Genomic DNA, 27,762 nt, shown 5'->3' on the forward strand with positions numbered 1-27,762 from the left:
CATTCCCACGTTTCGCTTCTTAATGTTTTTTACATACTACATCAACGTACGGGTCGTCTATAACAATAATAAATGCTTATAAGGCTTCGTTGTATCTTTTTCTTTGGGTACAAATAGTTTTTAAAATAAAACTATTTTTCAAAACTGTGTATCCATTTTCCTGCTTGTGTACCTGAAATATGGATCCACATTGATCACAAATAGTCATTGCTGCCAGTGTTGTGGCAATTCATGCAAACACCAGAACATAAATAAAGACCTGGAGTTCTGAATGAGAGAGAGAGAGAGAGAGAGAGAGAGAGGAGGGGAGAGGGGGGGCAGGAGGGGCGGGGAGGGTTTGTGGGTGACGGAGAATTGCTGGGGTTTTTGTCAGAAGTTGGCATAGTATTGGGTTTTTATTCTTGTCGAGTTGTTTCACAGTTTTGTCTTTGAAGTCAGTCTCAGGATATATGATATCAATCAGTATTAAAATATGTGGGCTGAGAAGAAAAAGGCATCACATTGAGGATCTCTAAGATTAGAACAAATCTGGGTACAGAATAGTCCGTCACTCTGCACATCAGGAGGCCCCATCTTGGTTGCCCTCGGGATGGACCAGCAATTTGACCTGTCCCGACCATTTGATTGGCGGGCATTGTTCTGTACACAGGAATCAGTATTGTTTTGCAACCCAACTAAACAGCCACAGCCTTGTTGAATTACTAAACTTCAGGTTCAGGGCATCATTGAGCAGCATGGAGCTAAGTTGTGAAATTACCTCACAACATAGCAATTGGCTCCACCCTCCCTTCTCTAACCCATGTAAACAACCAAAACACTTCCCCATCTAAAGTAATGCTGCCCCATTCTATCACTACAAAGATGGCCATATTCCATATTATTTACCAACAGCCCTGATAGTTTTAACACCCCAGTGAACCAAATAGTGATGGCGAAATGAAGAGGGAAAGTTTCACCTTGCTCCTATCAAAAACCTCCTCTTCCTTTCTTATTGCTTTCCCCACTATCTGTAAATCCAGCTGCCAGCTACACAACTGCCTGACATAAAACATTTTCTCGTTGGTTTGGCCAACGAGTAGTAAAATTGAGCTGTAAATTACATGTTTACATAAAGTACACAGGAGTAAGAGGTTCAAAAAAGCTTCTGATCATAGCTTGAAACCTGTTAACTGATCTTCAAAACAGCTTGTGATCACAGATGAACACTTTGACTCCACAGGTTCACACTCATGAACTATTTTCAACCTCAACCTATAGCAAACCACCCAGTATTTTTAGCGGCAAATCATCATCTGTGTTTTCTCCATAAAAAACAGGTCTCCTTTCGAACTGCTTAAGATACTTTTTCTTGAAGGTCGCTTGTCCCTTGAAAGACACCAACCTGAACCAGCAACGGGTGGTCAAAGATTCAGTCAGAATAAGGTGCAACAGGGTCACATCTGATGGTGTAACATAATATAACAAGGTTGTGGAACCCATGAACGGTACCTCTTTGTGTGGAGACAGATCTTTCAAGCTTTTGGAAGGGATCTGCTTCCCTTCTCATGTGTGAAAGCTACTCCGTTTCTTCCAATCTGAAATGTATTTTGAAGCCCTTCTAAAAGCTGGCACCCAAAAAAAAGGTCAATCAAACTAATGTACGAATTGGATGGTCTTTTTCTTCTATTGCCTATATGCAGATCCACTCCATAAATGAAAGAACCACAATGACAGCAAAACATAGATTGTAAAATACACACCAAAGTGGACGGACTATTACACGAAAACAATACTAGGTGACTTGTTTCACGGTGCTGACTATGTAACTCACCAAGCTCTCAATTTAAAACAACCCAATGCTCACTACACAACACGATCCACAACAAGTACTAGATGGCGGGTTACATGCAACTGTCAAGTTACTGGATTATCTTGTACTTATGTGTTGAAGGCGTTGATCTTGAGTCAGAGCATTTAGAGAGACAGACTTGAAATACTTTTCCAGACAATTTGGTGTCACCAACCATGCTCTCCACAAAAACTTGATAATAGCTTGCGTGCTTTGTGTCATGTTTGCATGTTGCTTGGGACATGAACATGTAGGCGTGGGCATTGCCATAAATTTTAGATATGAATGTTTATGGTTTCAGGGAATCGCAAGGTCGCATGTGTGAGCATGAGGCTAACGTTATGGTTCAGTCTTTGTACTCATCAATTTCTTTGCCACCAGTCTTCTTTGATCCAAAGTGATTGAGGAGCCATGGTGAACATCCAGTGCAAGCCATGGTGAACATCCAGTGCACCTTTATTAAAACTGATGAACACGTGACTATTGTTGTGTAATTAGGATCACCTGAATCCTGGAGACTAAGCTGGGCACCGGTCTCTACTGGTGTAACAACAAGCTTCCAGCTTCAAGATCAAACATCTTCAACGACTTATGTATTTACTTCAACTGCAACATGACAATACCATCATCACGTTGAAGAAACTGAATGCCCAAATAGTAATGCAACAAGCCCAAATCTGTCATCTCAAATGACGCATTGAAGACTGAAATCTTCTCATCATCAAGGCTTGTGTGCACCAAGTCATCAACATACGTAACGATAACAGAAAATTCATCTTTAGTCTTCCTAGCATAGAGGGCACTTTCAATTGGACTATTGCAAAAACCATGTGCAATCAAGTATGCACCAATCTTCTCATACCATGCTCTGGGAGCCTGCTTAAGGCCATACAATACTTTCTTCTCTTGCCACTTTTGAACAAAACCACGAGGTTGAGTTTACATATACCTCTTCATGTAAATCACCGTTCAAGAAGGCAGTCTTGATATCCAACTAATGTACATGCCAACCATGGTGTGCTGCCGATGCGATGATACAAGTAATGGTAGTCATACGTGACATGTGAACCAAAGGTTTCATCATAGTCAATGCCCTCCTACTGAGAATAACCTTTTGCAACAAACCTAGCCTCCCTCCTGTCGAGAATAACCCTTTGCAACAAGCCTAGCCTTGTAGTGGTCAACACTACGATCTGCCTTTCTCTTTAGCTTGTAAACCCACTTTGTACCAATGGCTTTCTTGCCACGAGGCAAATCAGCCAAATACTAAGTGTTATTCTTAAGGATTGAGTCATACTCATCTAGCATGGCACACATCCGGTGATCATCTTCTTTTGCTTCCTCAAAGGAAGCAAGTTTCTCTTCATTGCATGAACTTGCAATGAGAGAATAATCCACAACATAGTAGATGCTTAATGATGCATATACCCTCCTCGGCAAAGAAGCTGCCATTCCACTGTCACGTAATGTATCCAACAACCATCTCCGCACCCATCTAGACTCCCAAATGGCTGTCCGTTCTCCTCACGCTCCACACCAGCTTCATCTGTGGGCTGATCTCTGTGCTGTAAAGCAGGTTAAATCTCAACCAATGGAGGCTCATTGGCAGCTGTTAGGGACTGAATTATAGTACCTTCTTGAGCGCTTGATTGCTCTAAATATGGCTGACCCAAATTGTACAAAGGTAGGAGTGTATCAAACAAATCCCACTAGCATACACCTTGCTATTTTTTGTATGTAAGCATGGGCTGAACTGAGTTTTCCACAAAAACATCGTCTCTGCTTAAAGAAATCCTCCTCTCTTGGTAGAGCCTATACCCCTTGCTTCCAAGGCTACATCCCACAAAAATGCATTTGACCACCTTGTCACTCATCAAGCTTATAGTGGTGTTGCTCAAGCACAAGAGCATAAGCAAGACATCCCATTCCAAGCTTCATAAGGTGTCATTGTTTGCGAGGCTTTGGTGGGGTATCTATTCAGCACATAAGTGACATACATAATAGTCTCCAACCAAAATTGGTGGCATCATGGAGGATCAAAGATAGTGATCCAAATCATGGTTGAGGCATAATGACCATGTTAATTAAATTAAGTAAAAGAGATTAGCTTAAACATAATAGGATTAAGGTAATGGCAACATAATGATGAGAATGAGAGAGTGTAACCTTTATTAGAATGAGCCTCTTTTATATGTTGAGTACAAAGTGATTAGGCTTAAGCTAATCATGCTTAAGAGCTAATAATCCTCCATGATTCTCTCCAAAAAGTATCTCCATGATTCTAGCCTTCACATGTCCTAGATTCTACCTTCCAAAGTCAACATAAGGGGCTTCATTAAATGCTCCTGGCTCCTAGTACACCTCATGGATTCTTTCACCTTTACTAGCACAGTTTAGATCTACTACAAGGCTTTTAAGCTTTGAACAAATGATCTAGCCTTAATTCTTTTACATCCATGAATCCCATGTACATCAATTTGTCCAATAATCATGAGGAAAATCTTGCCCTTTCACCATGCAACATGCCATAAGAGACTCCCACACCGTTTTACCGAGGTGTGTAGGACACCGTATATCGATGTTTTCTGCCTCTTTCACACATGTAGCAAATTCCTTAGACATATACTCCCCCCCTCGAACTATACGAAGGATACTAACCTTACATGCAGACACATTTTCAGCCATGGAAAGTATCTCAAGCACATAAAAACCTTTGACTTCTGCTTCAATGGATACACCCAAGCACACATGGAGGATCGTCAATAAATCTCACGAAGTAGAAGTATCCCCTTATAGATGTGTCCTCACACGTGTGTAGCAAATCCCTTACAATACCCCCTCCCTACCCCCCCTCCCCCCCCCCCAAAAAAAAAAAACTGCCTCTTTTGAGCATGCGTGCCGTCCAGCAACCCCACCTGATCCAAAGAGGAGATAGCATACCAGCTCGCTACGCCGACTAATTCACCACTTTATTGAGCCTGTCAAGATGACCATTTTTGCCCCCGCGGCCCCACGTCTTGGGGTATCCCGTGGATTATAGTTTCTTTCAATGCCTTCCTGTAATGGAAGTCAGTATTTTGGTGATGGTGACTCCCATCCGCATTTGTGCGGTTCTACATCACTCCGAGCCTTCCACCCTGGAGAGTGGCGCGATAATCTTCTCTTTTTTCTTGAGCACACCTCTGGGGACAGTATGGAGCACGGACTCCGTGTCTGCTACCGCCATTCATTGGCAAAGCGGTAGAGCTCTCACCATCTGCAAGACCCACGGATTACTAACATGCTCACTTATTTTTGGCCGCTAGCGCAGATGGAGTTGGGTGGCTCCGGCCACAAGGATGAAGGCGGGGAGTTGGTGTCCTCAAGCTTAGAGGTGCTCTTCGTTTTTCTTCATGTCTCGATGGAAACACCCTCCCCCTCCTACAAATACGTTAACTATGATAGATCAAGTCCAGAGTATGCCAACTCCAAGGCCCGGATAGAGTGGTTCCACATGGAGGGTAGGATTCGTGACCACCTCACGAGGCTTCGCCTTAGGACAGATTGTTATTACTCACCATCCAAACCATTGCCCAAGACTCTGAGAGTGGAGGGAAATTCCCGATAGTTCCGCCTCCCTCTGCTCTCAAATGTGTGGATTGTTTCATGGAACATTCAAGATTTGGGTGGACTGTAGTGCTTGAGGAGACGCAGGATCCTCGGAGAGGAGCTCTACAACGCCGTAGTCGGTGGACCTATTGGCATACTCTTCCTTTAGGAGCACCATCTCTCCCAGGGTCACATCCACAAACGCGGGAAGATTCTCTAAGGCAAAAGCCACACCTTCAGATCCCATGCCTTTCGCCCCTTCGGGATCCAGGGCGGGGTATGCATCTCCGTGTAGCTTGGTTGAACACAATGCTAATCAATACACTTAAATACACTAAGATTTGAAGGACACTTGCTCAAATACAAGAAGTAAATTGCCGAATTGACAAGAGGCACACAATGAGCCGGAACGGCCGACCCCTCCCTTGAGTAAATTGTATTACTATTGGAGAAATTCAATACATAGCTTCACGGGCATCCATTGCCAAATCCTCCATGCCAATGCATATGAAATTCAGCATTTAGAAAACAATGGTATATCGATGTAGATCACCAAGGAGCTGCCTTGATGCCCGGCCCGACTTCAGTGCCCATATTCTCTACCATTGGCTCTATGTTCTACCAAGCAAGGTAGCAACATCTTCAAGAGCACATAGGACAAGAGAAATACTACACAGGGCGGCTAAACAAGGAGTCTTGCCCTTCTACTGAGTAAGTAATGACAACACATTGTCCAATTAGCTTACCAGTCTTCATAGAAGTTGTTGCAAGCGGAAGCCTTCGCGTTGAAAGCTTTAGAAGTGTTGATATCTTCGATTTGCCGCAATCCTTCGCGACAAAAGTCTTCAAGAGGATGAAGGGAACCTTGGGAAAGCTTCCCCTATGGTTCAACTTGAGAAAGGAAGGCTGAAATTAGGGTTTTCAGCAAAAAGACCAGAAATTACAGCAAAAATGAGAGCTGTTTTGCTGAATTTCAGTCATTGGGAGTGAGTAGGAGAGTGATTAGCACTTGGAAACACTCTTGGAAGCTTGGAAAACACCCTAGCAAGTTGGGTATGGCTATGGAGAGCTTGGAAATGGAGAGAAATGGTGGAAAAAACAGAGTTTTCAGCCTCCAAAAATCCTCATGAAGAGAAAACACGAATTTCTCTTAATAAGTAAGTGAATTGGGGTCCAATCAGGTGAAGGGACATGGGGAGATGCCCATTTATGAGTAAAAAGGGAGGATCAGGTCCTGGACATTGAGTCTTGTCCGCCTCGGGACTTCAGTGAGTGTGAACTTGGAAGCGGTCATAATTTATAAGTGACTTTTGGGCGCCCAAACTTTAATGAAGTGGGAACGCACTCACTTATAAATATTGGCTAAGTCCTAAGTGCTATTTGAGCCTAGATTGGGTAATACTTACCACCTGTTCACATGCCACACAACCATGTCAGCAGACAGTTTCACACGCACGGTTCACGGGCGGGCGTCCCCTAGCCCGGAACTACACATAGGTCATGCAGGCATGAAAACAGCATGCAATTTCATTTGCAGGCAAGCACATAAAGATGCTATGCAATGCAGCATTGGCATGAGCAATTTCCGTTCATGAAACCATATAAGACTAGGCGTTTCCAAGCAAGTATACGCAATACCAGACCCAGTGCAAAGCCAATCCTCCAGGCGTTTCCGGGCATGTACACAAAGGCACAAGTCCCAGCGGAAAACCAAGTCCTCCAGGCGTTTCCGGGCATGTACACAAAGGCACAAGTCCCAGCGGAAAGCCAAGTCCTCCAGATATTCCGGGCATAATAACATCAAGTCCCAGCGGAATATCATATCCAACTATACAGCATGACACGTGTCAATCACCTGCATAGGCATATTCCATAAGCCATGGACACCAATTCAATATGTACATAGTGTGAAAGCAAGAGTGAACCATTTGGGTGGCCAAATGGTGACATTCCCCCCCGCTTCTAAACAGTTGTCCGCAACTGAAATGCATCCAAATATGTCTGAAGCACATGCGGGCAATCTTTGAAGAACTCTTCATCTACCCATTTAGCATCAATGGGAAGATAGTTCTTAAACTTCACAAGGTAACGCCTCACAACTTTGCCTGCAGCAAGCTTGCGTTCCTTGTGATACACAATCTGCTCTGGCTGCAAGATCTCCTCAAGCTCATCCACTTCTGGTGGATCCTCAATGACCATTTCACTGGGCTCCGGCCCTACATACTTGCGAAGGAGACTCACATGAAAAGCATTGTGTATGTGCCAATGACTAGGTAATGCCAATCTGAAAGCCACTTCATTGATCTTCTCGATCACTCGAAAAGGTCCATAGTACCTAGTTGTAAGCTTAGGATATGCACCCTCTTTGCCAGGCCTCTTTGCAAGTCTTGCTTTCTCAAATTTCAGCAATACCCAATCATTCTCTTTAACATCCAATTGCCTTCTATGCTTGTCGGCAGCCTTTTTATGCTTGTCTTGTGACCTTGCAATGACTGTCCGCACCTGAGCAAAAGCAATATCCAAGTCTCTTACATACTCATCAGCTGCAAATATCTCATCCTTTGTGCGAAGGATGGGTGGCAAAACCACCTTACCATAAACAATCTCAAAAGGGGCCTTTCCCGTAGATGCATGCACCGTGTTGTTGTATGCAAATTCCACAAGCGGTAAGTACTTCTCCCAAGAAGACTTCTGATCCGCCACATAACATTTCAAGAGATCCAACACGGCTGAATTTGCAGCCTCACTTTGCCCATCCGTTTGAGGGTGATAAGCTGATGAGAAGTCCAATTTGGTACCCATATTATCAAATAAGGCCCGCCAAAAGAGACTTGTAGTCCTGGGATCTCTATCCCCCACAATGGACTTCGACATTCCATGATGTTTGAACACTTGTGCAAGATATATTTTAACCATATGCTCAGCTTTGATGGTCTTTTTGACCGGCAAGAAATGAGCTTCTTTGCTAAACCTGTCCACAATTGTCCAAATTGCATCATTACCCTGTTGGGTACGTGGCAAGTCCATAATGAAATCCATTGTAATACTTTCCCATGGCTGCGTGGGAATAGGCAATGGCTGAAGCAAACCTGTTGCCTTTTGCCTATCAAATTTGACCTTTTGACAGGTGATACATGCACGTACATGTGCCTCTATGTCCTTCCGCATACCTGGCCAAAAGAAATACCACTCAATCATGTACGTAGTAGGCATTATGCCTCTATGACCAGCATATGGAGGAGCATGGCACTCATCCAAAACCTTTTGCCTCATGTCAGACACCACACATAGGCAATTATCTTTCATGAGATAACCCTCTTTGATCACATATGAGGCATGTGCATAACCAGCCATCAAATCAGCCCAAATAGTGGCAAAATCAGCATCCGTATGATACAAATCACGCATGGTAGACAAGTCCCCATGAGAGGCAACCGAGATAGTTGCTACATACGGCTTTCGTGACAATGCATCGGCCACTACATTCTTCTTTCCCGGGGTTTGCAAGATCTGAAAATGAAACATAGAGAGGAAATTGGCCATCCTCATATGCTTCTCTGACAATTTAGTTTGAGTAAGAAAATATCTCAAACTCTGGTGATATGTCTTCACAGTGAAATCAGCCCCAAGAAGGTAATGTTTCCATATAGTAAGTGCATGAATTACAGCCAAGAGCTCTTTCTCATAAATGCCAAGAGATAGCTCTGCATCATGCAATCTACGACTCTCATAAGCCACGGCATGTCCCTCTTGATTAAGGACAGCCCCTATGCAATTTCCAGATGCATCACATTCCACACAAAAAGGCTTTTGCAAATCCGGAACGATCAACACTGGACCATGAGTAGTTGCATCTTTCAATGTGAGGAATGCATCTCTCTCTACATTAGTCCATTTGAACACGGCCTTTTTCTTTGTCAAATCATGCAAAGGAGAAGCAATCCATGCAAAGTGCCGAATGAACCTGCGGTAGTAAGAGCATAATCCAAGAAAACTACGGATCTCATGCACTGAACTCAATTCGGGCCAATTCCGAATCGCATCAATCTTTACAGGATCCATCCGCACTCCATCTTTGGACACAATATGCCCAGGATAATGTATCTCTGACAAGAAGAACTCACTCTTCTTTGCATTTATGAAGAGTTTATGCTTATGGAGCTCTTCAAAAACAATAGCCAAATGAGCTTTATGCTCTTCTTCGTTGAATGTAGCCGGGACATTTGTAAGACCAAAAGGCATAACAAGATACTCATAAAGCCCAAATGCTGTCCTGAAAGCAGTTTTGTGTACATCCTCAGGCACTACACGCACTTGATGATATCCACTCTTGAGATCAATTCGGCTAAAGCATGCCGATCCATCCAACTTGTCAAGGATGTCGTCTATGCATGGAATCGGAAACCGATTCTTGATGGTAAGCTTATTCAAAGCTCTATAATCCACGCACATACGAAAGGATCCATCCTTCTTTTGAACCAAGAGGACGGGTGAACAATATGGAGAAGAGCTTGGCTGAACCAAACCCTTCTCAAGAAGCTCATTCACTTGCTTCATGATCTCCTCTTTTTGGGATGCACTTACACGATAGGCTGGCCTATTAGGTGGTGAGCTACCCGGCACAAGATCAATGCGATGATCTTCCGGTCGTACAGGTGGTAACTCATTTGGTAACTCATCAGCAAAACAATCATTGTGCTCTTGCAAAAATTTCAGTCTATCATTACAAAGAGTGTTTACATGTACATTAGTTTTCTCAATAGGATCTCGTACAAAAATCAAGTACGCAAAAATACTCTTTTTCATTACTTTCTTAATTTGTACATGAGATACAAGGGGAATGGTATCACCCTCTTCACCAGCATCAATTACATGTTCTCGGCCTTTATGTATGAAGGTGATCCTGTTAGTCTTGTAAGCCTTGCACGGATCAATACGTGTATGCCAAGGCTTTCCAAGCAATACATCACAGCCATTCAAAGGCGCCACAAGAAAATCCTCATGATCCACATAGCCTTGAATGCGCAACTTGCCAAAAATAGGCATGACCTGCACTTCTCTACCAACAAAGGCAGCCCCTGCTTCAATTTGAGGACCCATGTCCTCCACTTCAATACCCAAAGCAGCTGCCATCTGAGTGGATATGAAATTCTCCGATGCACAATCATCAAACATGAACAAAGCGGGTTGATCTTTAAGCTGTCCCCAAGCTACCCCTCCCTGCTTCTAAAGGTTTCTCCATCTCTACCATGGATCCCTCAAAAACTTTCCCAAACAGCAGTAGGACTGTATCAAACCACATGTCCTTCCCTATAGCCAGAGCTTGCATGTAACTAATCTTCTCGAGAAAACCTACAACCTGTTCACATGAATCCAAAGACATGTTTTCCACATGAAACCAAAGATCTTTATCCCATAAACCATAGACAAGTTTCGTGTCTCTTCTTAAGATACATCCCTGCTGTACACACAGCCAAGTGTCCATGCATACAGCTGTAAACACGGTCCACAAGTTCGTCCAAAACAGCCCCGAAGCTTTCCCTGTTCTTGCCCTCCAAGCCGCCAAACATTTCCTCTCACAAAGGGCCAGAGGAGAACCTCCGAGACAATGATGAGCCAGCAAGAAGAGGAGAGAAAACGCTGCCAGTCGAAACACTGATGTCACACCGAACGCGTACATGTGTTCGGTGAAAACAAAACTCCAAGGATCAGACTCCCAGTTGTGAGATAGGAAGAGAGATGAGTTTTCAGCCTGTCTTCTCTTGTGCCACCTGTCAGCTGTGCGCCTCCTGAAGCCAGCCCGATAGTAGCCAATAAGGCGAGCAAATGTGCTGCAGCTCTCCTGCAGTTCTACTGTAGCCAACCTCTCTCAAAGAGAGAGCAAAACCCCGCCTGCAGCTCCGTGCGCCACCTGCTTTTTGCAAAGAGAGCCCAAGCGTGACCAGTCCACTTCCTACAGTCCAGCCCACGTGTTCGTTGCAAGGAGAGAGAAATAAAATGAAATGAAATATTAACGTCTTCAAAAGGCCAAAGTGACCTATGAGACCAAAGTTACAACCATGTGACATTTGATGCACTGTCTGGAAAAGAAAAGAAAGAATTGAAGGTAAGTATCTAGCCCTACAACCGAGGGTTCGCGGATCCTCACATCAGAGATGGTGCCTACACCGGAGGATTCAGAGCATCATTGTGAGGCATCGGGCTCGTCCGACCAAGCATCTCACTATGGCAGATATCCAAGCCATCCGGCAGAGACCCATGCTAGAGCTCCTAGGATGATTACCACTCCAGCCATATACTGTTGTACTCACTGTCACTTTCTGACAAATCCTGTCCCCTGGAGGTATGCCTCTAAATCTGCCTGTCTCTATCTCTAACTGATGTGAAGAGGTGCAGATCTGCCCCATGGCGTACCTCAATCCATGAGACAGGTGGGTATCCATGTAGCGCGGTCTAAGTATAAGGCCATGCTCAGAGCTGCGGAGAAGATGGTCTCTATAGAAAGCCATCTTCGTCCCCAACTCCTGTGAGGGATCTAGCCATGTCCTCCTAGTGTCCAACTGAATGAGGTCGTGTGTGCTACAGCCTGACCAGCCCCATCTTTGCCAAAAGAAGCCCCCCCATGGGCTGAACTGCAATGTGCAGTTGCAGTTCAGCCCTCCTGTGTCCGCCTTGCTTTTCACCAAGAGAGAGGATAAGCCCTGCGCTGCAGCTCTGTGTGTCGCCTATGCTCCCCGGCGACCAGCCATCCAAGAAGTCCAATTTGGTACCCATATTATCAAATAAGGCCCGCCAAAAGAGACTTGTAGTCCTGGGATCTCTATCCCCCACAATGGACTTCGACATTCCATGATGTTTGAACACTTGTGCAAGATATATTTTAACCATATGCTCAGCTTTGATGGTCTTTTTGACCGGCAAGAAATGAGCTTCTTTGCTAAACCTGTCCACAATTGTCCAAATTGCATCATTACCCTGTTGGGTACGTGGCAAGTCCATAATGAAATCCATTGTAATACTTTCCCATGGCTGCGTGGGAATAGGCAATGGCTGAAGCAAACCTGTTGCCTTTTGCCTATCAAATTTGACCTTTTGACAGGTGATACATGCACGTACATGTGCCTCTATGTCCTTCCGCATACCTGGCCAAAAGAAATACCACTCAATCATGTACGTAGTAGGCATTATGCCTCTATGACCAGCATATGGAGGAGCATGGCACTCATCCAAAACCTTTTGCCTCATGTCAGACACCACACATAGGCAATTATCTTTCATGAGATAACCCTCTTTGATCACATATGAGGCATGTGCATAACCAGCCATCAAATCAGCCCAAATAGTGGCAAAATCAGCATCCGTATGATACAAATCACGCATGGTAGACAAGTCCCCATGAGAGGCAACCGAGATAGCTGCTACATACGGCTTTCGTGACAATGCATCGGCCACTACATTCTTCTTTCCCGGGGTTTGCAAGATCTGAAAATGAAACATAGAGAGGAAATTGGCCATCCTCATATGCTTCTCTGACAATTTAGTTTCAGTAAGAAAATATCTCAAACTCTGGTGATATGTCTTCACAGTGAAATCAGCCCCAAGAAGGTAATGTTTCCATATAGTAAGTGCATGAATTACAGCCAAGAGCTCTTTCTCATAAATGCCAAGAGATAGCTCTGCATCATGCAATCTACGACTCTCATAAGCCACGGCATGTCCCTCTTGATTAAGGACAGCCCCTATGCAATTTCCAGATGCATCACATTCCACACAAAAAGGCTTTTGCAAATCCGGAACGATCAACACTGGACCATGAGTAGTTGCATCTTTCAATGTGAGGAATGCATCTCTCTCTACATTAGTCCATTTGAACACGGCCTTTTTCTTTGTCAAATCATGCAAAGGAGAAGCAATCCATGCAAAGTGCCGAATGAACCTGCGGTAGTAAGAGCATAATCCAAGAAAACTACGGATCTCATGCACTGAACTCAATTCGGGCCAATTCCGAATCGCATCAATCTTTACAGGATCCATCCGCACTCCATCTTTGGACACAATATGCCCAAGATAATGTATCTCTGACAAGAAGAACTCACTCTTCTTTGCATTTATGAAGAGTTTATGCTTATGGAGCTCTTCAAAAACAATAGCCAAATGAGCTTTATGCTCTTCTTCGTTGAATGTAGCCGGGACATTTGTAAGACCAAAAGGCATAACAAGATACTCATAAAGCCCAAATGCTGTCCTGAAAGCAGTTTTGTGTACATCCTCAGGCACTACACGCACTTGATGATATCCACTCTTGAGATCAATTCGGCTAAAGCATGCCGATCCATCCAACTTGTCAAGGATGTCGTCTATGCATGGAATCGGAAACCGATTCTTGATGGTAAGCTTATTCAAAGCTCTATAATCCACGCACATACGAAAGGATCCATCCTTCTTTTGAACCAAGAGGACGGGTGAACAATATGGAGAAGAGCTTGGCTGAACCAAACCCTTCTCAAGAAGCTCATTCACTTGCTTCATGATCTCCTCTTTTTGGGATGCACTTACACGATAGGCTGGCCTATTAGGTGGTGAGCTACCCGGCACAAGATCAATGCGATGATCTTCCGGTCGTACAGGTGGTAACTCATTTGGTAACTCATCAGCAAAACAATCATTGTGCTCTTGCAAAAATTTCAGTCTATCATTACAAAGAGTGTTTACATGTACATTAGTTTTCTCAATAGGATCTCGTACAAAAATCAAGTACGCAAAAATACTCTTTTTCATTACTTTCTTAATTTGTACATGAGATACAAGGGGAATGGTATCACCCTCTTCACCAGCATCAATTACATGTTCTCGGCCTTTATGTATGAAGGTGATCCTGTTAGTCTTGTAAGCCTTGCACGGATCAATACGTGTATGCCAAGGCTTTCCAAGCAATACATCACAGCCATTCAAAGGCGCCACAAGAAAATCCTCATGATCCACATAGCCTTGAATGCGCAACTTGCCAAAAATAGGCATGACCTGCACTTCTCTACCAACAAAGGCAGCCCCTGCTTCAATTTGAGGACCCATGTCCTCCACTTCAATACCCAAAGCAGCTGCCATCTGAGTGGATATGAAATTCTCCGATGCACAATCATCAAACATGAACAAAGCGGGTTGATCTTTAAGCTGTCCCCAAGCTACCCCTCCCTGCTTCTAAAGGTTTCTCCATCTCTACCATGGATCCCTCAAAAACTTTCCCAAACAGCAGTAGGACTGTATCAAACCACATGTCCTTCCCTATAGCCAGAGCTTGCATGTAACTAATCTTCTCGAGAAAACCTACAACCTGTTCACATGAATCCAAAGACATGTTTTCCACATGAAACCAAAGATCTTTATCCCATAAACCATAGACAAGTTTCGTGTCTCTTCTTAAGATACATCCCTGCTGTACACACAGCCAAGTGTCCATGCATACAGCTGTAAACACGGTCCACAAGTTCGTCCAAAACAGCCCCGAAGCTTTCCCTGTTCTTGCCCTCCAAGCCGCCAAACATTTCCTCTCACAAAGGGCCAGAGGAGAACCTCCGAGACAATGATGAGCCAGCAAGAAGAGGAGAGAAAACGCTGCCAGTCGAAACACTGATGTCACACCGAACGCGTACATGTGTTCGGTGAAAACAAAACTCCAAGGATCAGACTCCCAGTTGTGAGATAGGAAGAGAGATGAGTTTTCAGCCTGTCTTCTCTTGTGCCACCTGTCAGCTGTGCGCCTCCTGAAGCCAGCCCGATAGTAGCCAATAAGGCGAGCAAATGTGCTGCAGCTCTCCTGCAGTTCTACTGTAGCCAACCTCTCTCAAAGAGAGAGCAAAACCCCGCCTGCAGCTCCGTGCGCCACCTGCTTTTTGCAAAGAGAGCCCAAGCGTGACCAGTCCACTTCCTACAGTCCAGCCCACGTGTTCGTTGCAAGGAGAGAGAAATAAAATGAAATGAAATATTAACGTCTTCAAAAGGCCAAAGTGACCTATGAGACCAAAGTTACAACCATGTGACATTTGATGCACTGTCTGGAAAAGAAAAGAAAGAATTGAAGGTAAGTATCTAGCCCTACAACCGAGGGTTCGCGGATCCTCACATCAGAGATGGTGCCTACACCGGAGGATTCAGAGCATCATTGTGAGGCATCGGGCTCGTCCGACCAAGCATCTCACTATGGCAGATATCCAAGCCATCCGGCAGAGACCCATGCTAGAGCTCCTAGGATGATTACCACTCCAGCCATATACTGTTGTACTCACTGTCACTTTCTGACAAATCCTGTCCCCTGGAGGTATGCCTCTAAATCTGCCTGTCTCTATCTCTAACTGATGTGAAGAGGTGCAGATCTGCCCCATGGCGTACCTCAATCCATGAGACAGGTGGGTATCCATGTAGCGCGGTCTAAGTATAAGGCCATGCTCAGAGCTGCGGAGAAGATGGTCTCTATAGAAAGCCATCTTCGTCCCCAACTCCTGTGAGGGATCTAGCCATGTCCTCCTAGTGTCCAACTGAATGAGGTCGTGTGTGCTGCAGCCTGACCAGCCCCATCTTTGCCAAAAGAAGCCCCCCCATGTGCAGTTGCAGTTCAGCCCTCCTGTGTCCGCCTTGCTTTTCACCAAGAGAGAGGATAAGCCCTGCGCTGCAGCTCTGTGTGTCGCCTATGCTCCCCGGCGACCAGCCATCCAAGAAGAAGTGCCCCCCCCCCCCCCCCCCCCCCCACGTCGGCTCTTCCACCCTCTCTCTTTATAACAATAAGGAGGCGCCTCAAAAACAGCCCGTTTTTCTCCTAAAAAGCAAACACAATAGCAATAGCAAAAAACCACATCCTCCAAATTAGCTTTTTTTAAATCATCACAGGTTATAAAACCTTAATAATTAAATTCCCTTTGTACCAAAGGTTACAAAACCTTTAAACTTTAATTCTTTTTGTCCCCTTCACACTTGGGGTTGTCCACACATGGGTTTCCTTATCAACTCCAAACCAATGCCATTCACCTGTCCACCATGTCCCCGTTCCCACCTGCTTACTGTCCACAGAAAAACACAGGGTCATAACATACCCCCCTCTTGAAAAATAGCAAGCGTCCTTGATTGCACTCAATGGCACAATAAGGTATCTTATGAGCAAAGACTCCCCATATGACAAAAGCAATGGCCCTCAAGTGCATCTAGGTGATGAAACAATCATCCTGCACATTATGGCCACACTGTCACGTGTAGGTGACAAACAAATCTTGCTTGCTCCTTCGGAACAAGAACCAAAAGTCTAAAACCAAGTGGAAACACGTAATCTGTGTTAGCCAAAAACAAAACCATGCATCATTCTACATATGACACACATATGCATGACACACATGCATTCGCAAACAATATGCTCCTCAAGATGCTCTATCTACTCTAAAATAACAGTCTCAGGGCTGCTCGCAAGCCTTACGCCCATGGACATCCCGAAGGACCCACGACTGAAAGTGCAACATGAGCATATAAATGCACTCAATGCATCTAAACAATACATCCACTAAGTACTTCCCACATATGTCTCATAGCCATCCCGCAGGAGTCACACCCAGTGGTGCATCCATGAACATAATAAAGTACTTGATGTATCATACCAATATACATGCATCACACGACACAACCCAGAGTATTACCCAATGTATTCTCAATGGTACCAGGATCCAATGGCACCATAATACAGTAATACCTCAAAAAGTGTATGCATACATGCACAAATAAAGTTCAATCCATATATCCATGAACCAAACCAACTCTAGGACTGCTCACAAGACTTATGCCCTTCATAGAGTCTCGAAGTGTTAGCTCAGGTTGCTACAGACTTTGAGCTTAACCAAACCATGCCATTCCAAAGGAGACCTACTCCACAAATAGCATCATCTCAATATCCAATTGACCAATCTTGTGGTCAAGAACAGCCAGAACCATATGACAAAGATCAATGTCCCAATCTTCCTTAGTCATACCTCAGTTCCAAAGGCAAAAACCATCCATAGTTGCAGTTATAGTTCATGGTGCGGCCGACTGTGAACCATACCCAACTTTACCATCTCATGTGACTAGTACACAATATCATAGAAGTCCCATAAGCAGATGTACTGTCAGCCTCAGTACCTTCGGGTGAATACAAAGATGTCACCAAGCGACTCCTAGATGACAACTGAGCCTGTCTGTAACAAGGGAGCGCAGGTGCTACTCCCCTCTTGAGCATCAGGCAATGCTCCAAACCCTTGCTCTGCTGAACCTGACTGAGCCGTAACAAGAGTCGGCTCGAACTCAAAGGCATCAAGATAAAGCTGCAATACCTTAGGTGAATATACTAAGTCACCCTCCTCCATCCACTTCGCATCCAACGGTGAACAGTTCTTGGACTTCACTAGATAGCAACGGGAAACTTTACCTTGTACCTTTCTTTCCTTGTGTGCCAGTATCTGCTCGGGAATAAGAACCTCATCACGTTCCTCCGCTTCCGTCTGAGCCTCATTTGATACATCCACAGGCACCAAAACCTGCTTGCACTCCACCCAAGTGGTAAGCACAAGTTCCAATGAAGCATAGTAGATCACCACTGCTAAACATAGAAAGAAGCTCCCTTCCGATCCCATGAAGTTTCCGTGAAGATACCATTGGTGACAAAGTGTTGAAAGCCATAGCCTTCAACCCATCTCTTGGACCATAACACTTCAACTGCTCCTTGTTCCTGGCTGACTACTTCCCCTCCTTGGTGTCTTTTCTTCTCCGCTTCATCTTTAGCTTTTGCTCTTCACCTCATACAGGCAAAGACACATAATCCTGCACTGCCTTTTCACTTTCCACATGTTGAAGCTTTTGATGTGACTCTCATGAAACAACCCACGGGCTAGCCTCCGTAAGAAAGTCGACGATGTCCCGGCCAACGGAACCATGAAACCGGCCTTCAGAAACTTGATGGGCGGTGAAACAAACACTCACACACAAAACACTTCAACACCTTTGAGGACCTAGAAAAGGAAAACAAACAGGGGGAGCTAGAGTGCTCTTGCAAAAGTACACGGACACCGATTGGCTCCAAAACGCAGTGGCGTCCCTTGCAGTATTTCTTTAATTGATTATAAGAGAGCTTTGATTACAATAAGGCTGGAAACTCAGCCGTCAAAGTAGAACCCCTGAAGCCTGCAAAGACCCTGCATCATGGCTTCTTGTCCACTCGGCATCCACAAACAAATCCATCCATTGTTCACATCGAAAGACTCTCTCACATGAGTCCTGCATACAGAAGTTTTCCCCCACGATCCGGGTTGCCACGACTACCCATAGTCTCACCCTATGAGCAGCAAATATCCCGATACTTCCAGTGCTCCTGTCTCACAGCAAAGACTCTAATTTGTTTCCAAAAGAGAACTCTCGATATTATAGCACAGCATACCATAGAGAGGGCACACATGTCCTGCTTCCAAAGGTCTTCTCCATCTCTACCATGGATCCCTCAAACCCTTTCCCAAACAACAGTAGGGCTGTACCAAACCACATGTCCTTTCCTATAGCCACAGCTTGCATGTAACTAATCTTCTCGAGAAAACCTACAACGTGTTCACATGAATCCAAAGACATGTTTTCCACAAGAAACCAAAGACCTGTATCCCATAAACAATAGGCCTGTTTCCTGTCTCGTCTTAAGATACAGCCCTGCTGTACACGCAGCCAAGTGTCCATGCATACAGCTGTAAACACAGTCCACAAGTTCGTCCAAAACAGCCCTGAAGCTTTCCCTGTTCTTGCCCTCCAAGCCGCCAAACCTTTCCTCTCACAAAGGGCCAAAAGAGAACCTCCGAGACAACGATGAGCCAGCAAGAAGAGGAGAGAAAACGCTGCCAGTCAAAACACTGATGTCACAGGGAACGTGTATGTGTGTTCAAGGAAAACAAAACTCCAAGCATCAGACTCCCAATCGTGAGATAGGAAGAGAGATGAGTTTTCAGCCTGTCTTCTCCTGTGCCACCTGTCGGCTGTGCGCCTCCTGAAGCCAGCCCAAAAATAAGGGGAGTAAATGTGCTGCAGCTCTCCTGCAGTTCTACTGTAGCCAACCTCTCTCAAAGAGCATGGACAGCCCCTGTGCGCCTGTAGTCCAACCCGCCCGTGTGCCAAGTGAGGAGGAGAGAGAGAGAGAGAGAGAGAGAGAAGAAAGGAGGCTTGTGTGTGTGTGAGAGACAGAGAGTGTGTGTGTGTGTGGCTGTTGGCGAAAGGAAGTTTGATGGTGTGTGTATGTATGTAGGTGTGTGTCAGACGGCGGTGGAGACCTGCTCGCCTGCTCCTTCGATCTGCTCGCCTGCTCCCTAGACTATCTGCTCGCCTGCTCTGGGTGAGTACGTGTGGTGAGGCGCCTCTTCCCGGACTGTGTCGGGCTCCTTCCTGGTCTGTTTTGGCCCTGCAGCTCTCTTCGCTCCCTTCTCTTGTTCCCAGTTGCGCTGTCTTATCATCATCAATCTGCTCTTCTTCCTGTCTTCTGCGACCTGCGTACGTGTATAGCACTGTCTGTGTGTCTGCGTGTGTGTGTGTGTGTGTGTGCGCACTTCCAACAGGTCACTGTTTTTTCCCTTTTGTGTAAGATAGTTTTCCATAGAGCTGTCCCCTTTTTCTGTTCTGTGCCCTCTGCTGAATCGAATAGTCTCGATGGCAAAAACAAGCAAGTTTTATATCAAGAGAGCTCTTTCTCCTGAACCTAAAAGACAATTAAGGGAAACTCTGCCCCCCACAGCTCCTTCATCTGAAGATGCTTCCTATGTTTTTGATATGTTGAATGAGGATTTTCAACAAAGTAGAAGAGAATGGATACTACCTGCTCCGGAACTCACCTACAAGATGAAGTTGCCTTCTCTTGTGCATCCTCTGAAGAAGCTCTCTCAAACTGCAGTCATCATCTTTTTTCCAGGTAAAATACCCTCGGCTAATGATGTGGGACAATGGGTGAATTCTCTCCTAGGTGGATGCTATGTAGAAGGAGTCTATTTTGCCTCCAGAGGATTTTATGAAGTTCATCTCTTGGATGCATTGACAAACAAAAGATGCTGGAAATGTCCCCTTTATTTTTTGGTCGTCAAATGGTGCACATCATGCCCTGGGCTCCTAATAAGGATTATCAGAATCTCATCAAACATCACTGTCCTGTATGGGTTGAAGTCGTTGATTTCCCAGATTACATGAGAACAGAGCTTCCAGGCTTAGCGATGACATTGGGACAAGTGATCTGTCCCCCTCGTCCCACAGGTAACAAAAATCGTTTTTGCATCTTATGGGATACTGATAGACCAACCCCCTCTTCTATTGCAGTTGAGATTGAGGGTGTTAATTTGGGAAAGAAATATTTCACTTTGAAATGGGGCATTTTTGCTGGAGCTTGTTTTTCTTGTCACAAGTTCGGGCATCTAGCTTCTGAGTGTCCCTCAATCCTTCATCCGCCTCCTCCAGCTGCCATTCCTCCGCCATCTAATAAAGGAGGTCAAAAGACTTATGTGGAAAAGACTGAAGCTAAAAGAGCAAAGCCTTCAGTTCCTACAGGGAACCAAGCCAATTTAGCCCAAAACAAGGATAAAGGAAAAAGCAAGCTACTGGAAAATAATTCATCTTCTCACGAGGGTTGGCAGAATGCAAAGAAGACGGTGCCTCTCAAACAAAGACCTCTCCAATCTCGCAATTGGGATGCTTCTGCTCCATCTCCTGGTCAACCTTCTACTCTTCGGACAGCCCCATCTCAAAGGCATGGGTCAATGCAGTTAAGAAGGGTATTCCACTTTGTGAAGAAGATGATTTAGTCAGGGAATTGGATTTTGAGGGTCAGCAAGACCCTGTGGCAATGGCAGAGGCTTGATGCCTCCCTTTTTCTTTCAGGACTGTTCATCTCTTGTACATATTTTCATGCGTACTTCTCTTAAATGTTTTTCTTATAATATACAGGGCCTCTGCAATCAGCATAAATGGAGGCTCCTATGGCATTATATAAACAATACTCATCCTGATGTTGTGTGTCTGCAAGAGCATAATCAACATTCTTTTGCTGGCGAGCATGGGTTCTTTTCAGGCTATGATATATTTTATGCAAGATCTGGACAATTCTCTGGGCTGTGCATTTTAGTCAGGCATGATCTGCAGCCCTGTGTAGCATATAATGGTCCTTGTGGCCGATGGATGATTATCCAATGCATGATCAATGGAGAGATTTTTGAAATAGGCTCCTTGTATGCCTCTCAAATTTCAGCTTCCAGAGCTCAAATGTGGGACTCCATTAACCAATATCCTTGGTCTTCAAATGCTCTACTTTGTGGTGATTTTAATAATTCCCCTCACTGGAAGGACAATACCACACATAAATCCCATATGATTCCCTCTGAAATCCAGCGATGGGAACATATGACTTCTTCTCTTCATACTGCAGATTTATGGACAGCAACTCACCCTTCGGTTTTGGGATTCACATATCATCATAATGCTTTTACAGATTATTGGGCCAGGCTTGATAGATGGTATCTTATTCATGCTCAGCAATATGATGATTATACATGTCAAATGTGGACTGATTATTCTCAACAACTATCTGATCATACTCCACTTTGGCTCAACCTTTCTTTTGGTATGCCTCTGGATGACATTCAGCTCTCCTTAGTCAGACATTTGCAGGTTAATCAATTATATCTTTCTCATGAAAAATTCCAGCAAATGATCAGATTGGCTTGTAAGCCATTGTTATCTCATGCTCAGGAGGATCTGGATTTTGCTTGGAACTCTTTTGTACATCGTATTCAAAATGTCATTAAGGAATATGGAAGATGGTACATGGCAGAAACCAGACAGCATATCCAGTGGGCAAAATCATACAAGCAGTCCTTGGTACAGATTAGCCATCAAAGGTCTCTTTCTGCTTCTGAACAGAATTCATTGTCTTGTGCTTCTTCCATAATTGATGCTAATGATAAACGCAAGCTTTCCCAATGGCAGACAAGGGCTAGAGTTAAACCTATGCTAGATAAGGGCTGCTCCTCGAAATCTTTCTTTCGAAACTTACACACGTACAGACAAAGTCAATCTATCATGAGAGTTAGGAAATCGGATGGTCTTTGGACCCAGACTTTATCCCAGCTAGAAAAACAATGTCTGGATCGTTTTCGGCTTCTTTTTTCTCTACCATCCTCTTCTACATCTCAGGCTGCATTGGCTCAGAGCAAATTTATTGAGCTTGTTTCTCCTATTGTTTCTGTGCAAAAAGCTTCAATGCTGGAAATGTCCTTTTCGGATACAGAATTGGATGAAGCCCTCAAGCATTTGGGTAAACATAAATCTCCAGGTTGGGATGGTTTGACGGTTGAATTTTTTGTAGCCTTCTAGGCTGAATTGAAGGGTCCAATCTTGAAGCTCGTTAATGTAGCCTGGCAGCATCAACATCTTCCCTCAACTTGGAAGCATGGTCTGGTTAAGCTTCTTCCCAAAAAACCCCTGTGTGAGACAATGGATGACTGGAGGCCTATCACTTTGATGCCTATTATATATAAACTTATTGCTAAAATGTTGGTACACCGGATAAAGGATATCCTTCATGATGGACTTCATCCCAGGCAATATGGTTTTGTTCCAAGAAGGCATATACATGATAATATCTCCAATACTCTCATTGCAATGGAATATGCAAAATACTCTGCTCAAGATGTCTTGGTCATGCAGGTAGATGTGGCAAAGGCATTTGATACGGTACAGTGGGATTATGTTTCTCAAATCATGTCTAAACTTGGTTTTGGGCCAAAGCTAGTTAATGTCATATATTGGCTTTACTCAGATTCCACTGCTCAATGCTTTATAGGGAAACATTTGTCTGAGTCTTGGACTCTAGAACGATCAGTTCGACAGGGATGCCCTCTCAGTGCTCTGTTCTATGCTATTGCTTCGCATCCTTTGCTTCTTTACATGGATTATCTGGTTGATACTAGACAGTTAGAGGGGCTTCAGATTTCTGGTTCACGGCCTTTCATTGCACAGGCTTATGCAGATGATTCATTCTTCATGCCAAAGAACAGTCCTCTGGAGCTTCGTCTATTGATGGATACTCTTTCAGATTTTGGGTTGGCAGCTGGTTTAAAAATTAATTTTCAGAAATCAAAACTCTTACCTCTTAAGCATTGTGACTGGCATGCTATCCTGTGGCCCGGCCAGATTATTTATCCGGAAAGCATAGTAAGACACTTGGGCTATCCCATTGGCTGGAAAATCAGAAATAAGCAACAAATATCTTGGGTGCTAAACAAAATTAAGGACAAATTAGAATATTGGAAGATCTCCACTTGGCCATTACATGTACGGCTTCGAATTGTTCAGTCCATTGTTCTGGCTTATGTCCAATTCTACCTTCCTCTCTTACATTGGTCATCTCGAGATCTTTCTTCTTTTATGTCTCAAGCCATGGAGATTTTTTGGAAAACTAAGCTTCATAAAAAAGCTTTAAGGTTGCTCAAAATGGACCTGCTTTGCTCGCCAAAAATGCATGGTGGTTTGAATATTATAAACATCAAATTTCATGTGCTGGCAAGAAAGATAACTATGCTCAAAACCTTTTTTCGACAAGAGCAGCCTTGGTCTATCATGTTGGCAATTCTGTGTGGTCGGATGCGCACAAATGCTTATGGTCGTTGGTTGGTTGATCCATCGGAAGTAGTGCTTGGCAAATTTCAAGGTAAAATCCCTCGTTGTCCATTTTCTACTTCCTTGATTCAGGATTGGAAGAAAGTGCTCTCTCGCATCAAATGGTCTCCCCATCCTGCTTCTATAGCTTCCTCGCTTCGAATGGAAAGCATACATTGGAGTGCTGTTTTTTACTCTCCCCTTGCTGTACAACAACCAATCAGAGCTTACAATCTTATGAAATTGGGCATCCGGTTTATTGACGACGTAGTGGATACTACAGGGCAAATTCTTTCTTTTCCAGCAGCATGCCAACAATACAATCTTGGGATGCATCATAGATCTATATGGAAAGCTATTGCAGATCTCTTACACCCTTTCATTCCGATTCCAGCATTGGATGTAAGAGACAGGCTTCAAGATTGGCATCTTCAGTCTTCACGTTCAAGATTATCCTCTCAATCTTTGCATCTATTGACTTCTATACAGGCTTATCGATTGATATTACCTCCTCCATGGATTGCTCAGCATGCTAATTCTCTTTGGCATCTGGATAAGTCTTTAGCTTGGTGGAAAGCAAAACTAACATTGATATGGAAGTTGAAAATGCCATTGAAACAGAGACTCTTTCTCTGGAGATGCATTGTCGGTATTTTTCCAGTGGGAGTGAAATTGGCTCAAAGAAGGATTGCCTCTCCTATTTGTCCAAGATGTCATCATACTACTGAGAGTGCTCCGCATTTATTGTGGTCTTGTTCATATTCCAGAAACCTTCTAGACAAGATCTCCTATTTTTTATCTCTCAGATTTCCTGCACACAGGTTCTACAAGTTTTTCTGGATGTTTGGCACCTTATCAGCCTCTTTGTCACAGTATTCTCTTCTCTTCCATTGGATCAGATACTGGGCCTTATGGACCCTCTGGCTACAGCGAAATCATACATATCTGAATTCGCCCCTTCAGCACCCTTATGAGTTCTTCCGAGCCTCGTTGCGGCAGTCCTTATATGATGCCGTGCATGAGGGAGATTTGGATGTTTCTTGTGTTCAGCTTTTCTTTTACTGTTTCTGATGGATAGGGCATAGGCTCTTTTCTTGAGCACTGCCCTGATCTTGCATTGAACTTTTTTACTGCTGTTTTTAAGTTCTAGGGTTTAGACATCCTCCTGATGTCAAACCTTTTTGTACATTTATGATATAATGCAATTTCAACTGGTTTTACAAACGAAGGCCTTCACTCCATCGTAGCTCCAACGTAAGGTCTCTACCCTTTGTCATCCTTCACGCAGGTACAATAGTTTCCGCAAGTACTGCACGTACAGAAGAGTTTCCAGCTTCCGGTACTGTAGGTACAGTAGGTAGGGTTTCTAGCAGGTGACTTGCAGGTACTGAATGAGCTCAAGAAGCTCAGCTGTAGAGAGTTAGGGTTTCATGTGGGAGACACACACAGAGAAGAAAGGAGAGAGAGAGAGAGAGAGAGAGAGAGAGACATGTGGGGAGAAGTCAACTCAAGTATGAGTGTGTGACTCCCCTATCACACATGTATATTTGCTCTAGTACACATAGTGCACTTAGTACATTAAAAGTACTAAGTGTACTATGTACTATAAAACTTATGGGCTTGTACACACTACAAGGGTGGGTATAGTGCCTGAGAGAGAGAGAGAGAGAGAGAGAGAGAGAGAGAGACATGTGGGGATAAGTCAACTCAAGTATGAGTGTGTGACTCCCCTATCACACATGTATATTTGCTCTAGTACACATAGTGCACTTAGTACATTAAAAGTACTAAGTGTACTATGTACTATATGGGCTTGTACACACTACAAGGGTGGGCATAGTGCCTTTACCCCAACAACCTCCCACTTAAAGGCAAAGTGCCCTTAAATAAAGGAAAAGAAAAAAAACAGCATGTACATGATAATATACAAGGCCATATCAAGGCTGAAACTGGCCTCATCCAATGCCCATCAAGTGTCTGCAATGAGCAAACCGCTCTGGAGGCAAACTCTTTGTCAACAGATCAGCCGGGTTGTCATCCGTATGAATCTTGACAAGCTGAATCAGCTTGTTCTCTATCACCTCTCTGATGAAGTGATACTTCACATCCACATGCTTCGTCTTTGCATGAAAGACAGGGTTCTTTGCAAACTGGATGGCACTTTGACTGTCACAATGCAACAATGGAATATCCCCCGTATAACCCAAATCAACCACTAAGCGAGATAGCCATAATGCCTCCTTGCAAGCCTCTGTGGCTGCAATATACTCGGCCTCTGTAGTAGATAAGGCAGTGCACTTCTGCATCCTGGATATCCATGACACAGCACCTCCTGTGAATGTAAACACATAACCGGTAGTAGACTTCCGGTTATCTCGATGACCGGCATAATCCGAATCCGTGTAACCATGTACTAATGCATCCTGTTTGCCAAAGCAGATGCACATATCCTGTGTGCCCTTCAGGTATCTCATGACACCTTTCACTGCTTCCCAATGCTTCTTGCCAGGGTTGGCCATGTATCTAGTAACCACTCCCACTGCAAATGCAATGTCCGGCCTGGTAGCAACCATGGCATACATAAGACTGCCACAAGCTGAAGCATACGGAATCTTGGCCATATCAGCCCTATCACTATCCGACTGTGGGTTGTCCAAAACACTGAGTTTCACATATGGAGGCAAAGGAGTACTAGTCTTCTTCCCCCTTCCATATTGAACCTCTGCAAAACTTTGCCAATGTATTCCTTCTGAGACAAATACAACACATGCTGATTTCTGTCCCGAAGTATCCGCATACCCAAAATGTGATTTGCATCACCCAAATCCTTCATATCAAAGGTCTGATGCAACCTCTTCTTCAAGGCATCCATCTCTTAACGAGATTTCCCGGCAATCAACATATCATCAACATACAAGATGAGGATCAATAGACTGCCATCCAAAGCTTTTTTGGTGTATAAGCAGTGATCTATGTCACTCCTCCTGAAATCTTGGGATTTCATGAATGTATCAAATTTATGATACCATTCCCTTGGTGCCTATTTGAGCCCATAAAGACTCTTTTTCAACTTGCATACAAGCTTCTCCTTTCCATTCACTGCATAACCCTCTGGCTGTTGCATATATATCTCCTCATGGAGATCACCGTGAAGAAAAGCAGTCTTCACATCCATCTGAATCAAATCCAGATCATCATGAGTAACCAAAGCTAATACAGCTCTAAGTGTGGTCATTTTAACCACTGGAGAGAAGATCTCATCAAAGTCCACACTATATTTCTGCTTGAAGCCCTTAGCCACTAACCTGGCTTTGTATCTTGGCTTTGCATCAGGTGCAACTTTGAGCCTGTAAACCCACTTGCATGGCAAAACCTTCTTGCCTGTAGGCAAATGCACCAACTTCCATGTTCCATTTTTGTGTAGATAATCCCTCTCTGACTTCATAGCACGCTCCCAAAGAGCCTTGTCTGCCCTCTATAAAGCCTCCTTATAACATGAGGGCTCCCCACAGTCAGTGAGCATCAAGTAGTCAACCCCTGGAACAAACCTGCCAGGGGGTCTGGAGGGTCTTGTGGACCTCCGTACCCAATGACCATCATTTGCAAGATGCTGTCCAGCCTGCATATCACCTATTGGTGGCTCCTGTTCCATGTCAACAGATCAGCCG

At 44.2% G+C, this 27,762-nt stretch overlaps 1 protein-coding gene across 4 annotated transcripts in view; it reads right to left on the minus strand.

Moving 5' to 3' along the window:
* Positions 1–482: 482 nt before the first annotated feature.
* The window catches only part of LOC147642232 (uncharacterized), a 90,109-nt gene continuing 62,829 nt past the window's right edge, over positions 483–27,762 (minus strand). For all 4 annotated transcript variants that reach the window (XM_086804209.1, XM_086804217.1, XM_086804201.1 and 1 more), the window contains 2 exons: positions 1,489–1,604; positions 483–1,381 (listed from right to left, as the gene is read on the minus strand). In XM_086804209.1, coding sequence (XP_086660335.1) covers positions 1,512–1,604 — 93 coding nt within the window. In that variant the 3' untranslated portion in view covers positions 483–1,381; positions 1,489–1,511. The remainder of the gene's footprint in view (positions 1,382–1,488; positions 1,605–27,762) is intronic.

The sequence above is a fragment of the Cibotium barometz genome, chromosome 1, assembly GCF_041138505.1.
Source record: "Cibotium barometz isolate CiBa-2024 chromosome 1, ASM4113850v1, whole genome shotgun sequence".
NCBI lineage: Eukaryota > Viridiplantae > Streptophyta > Polypodiopsida > Cyatheales > Cibotiaceae > Cibotium > Cibotium barometz.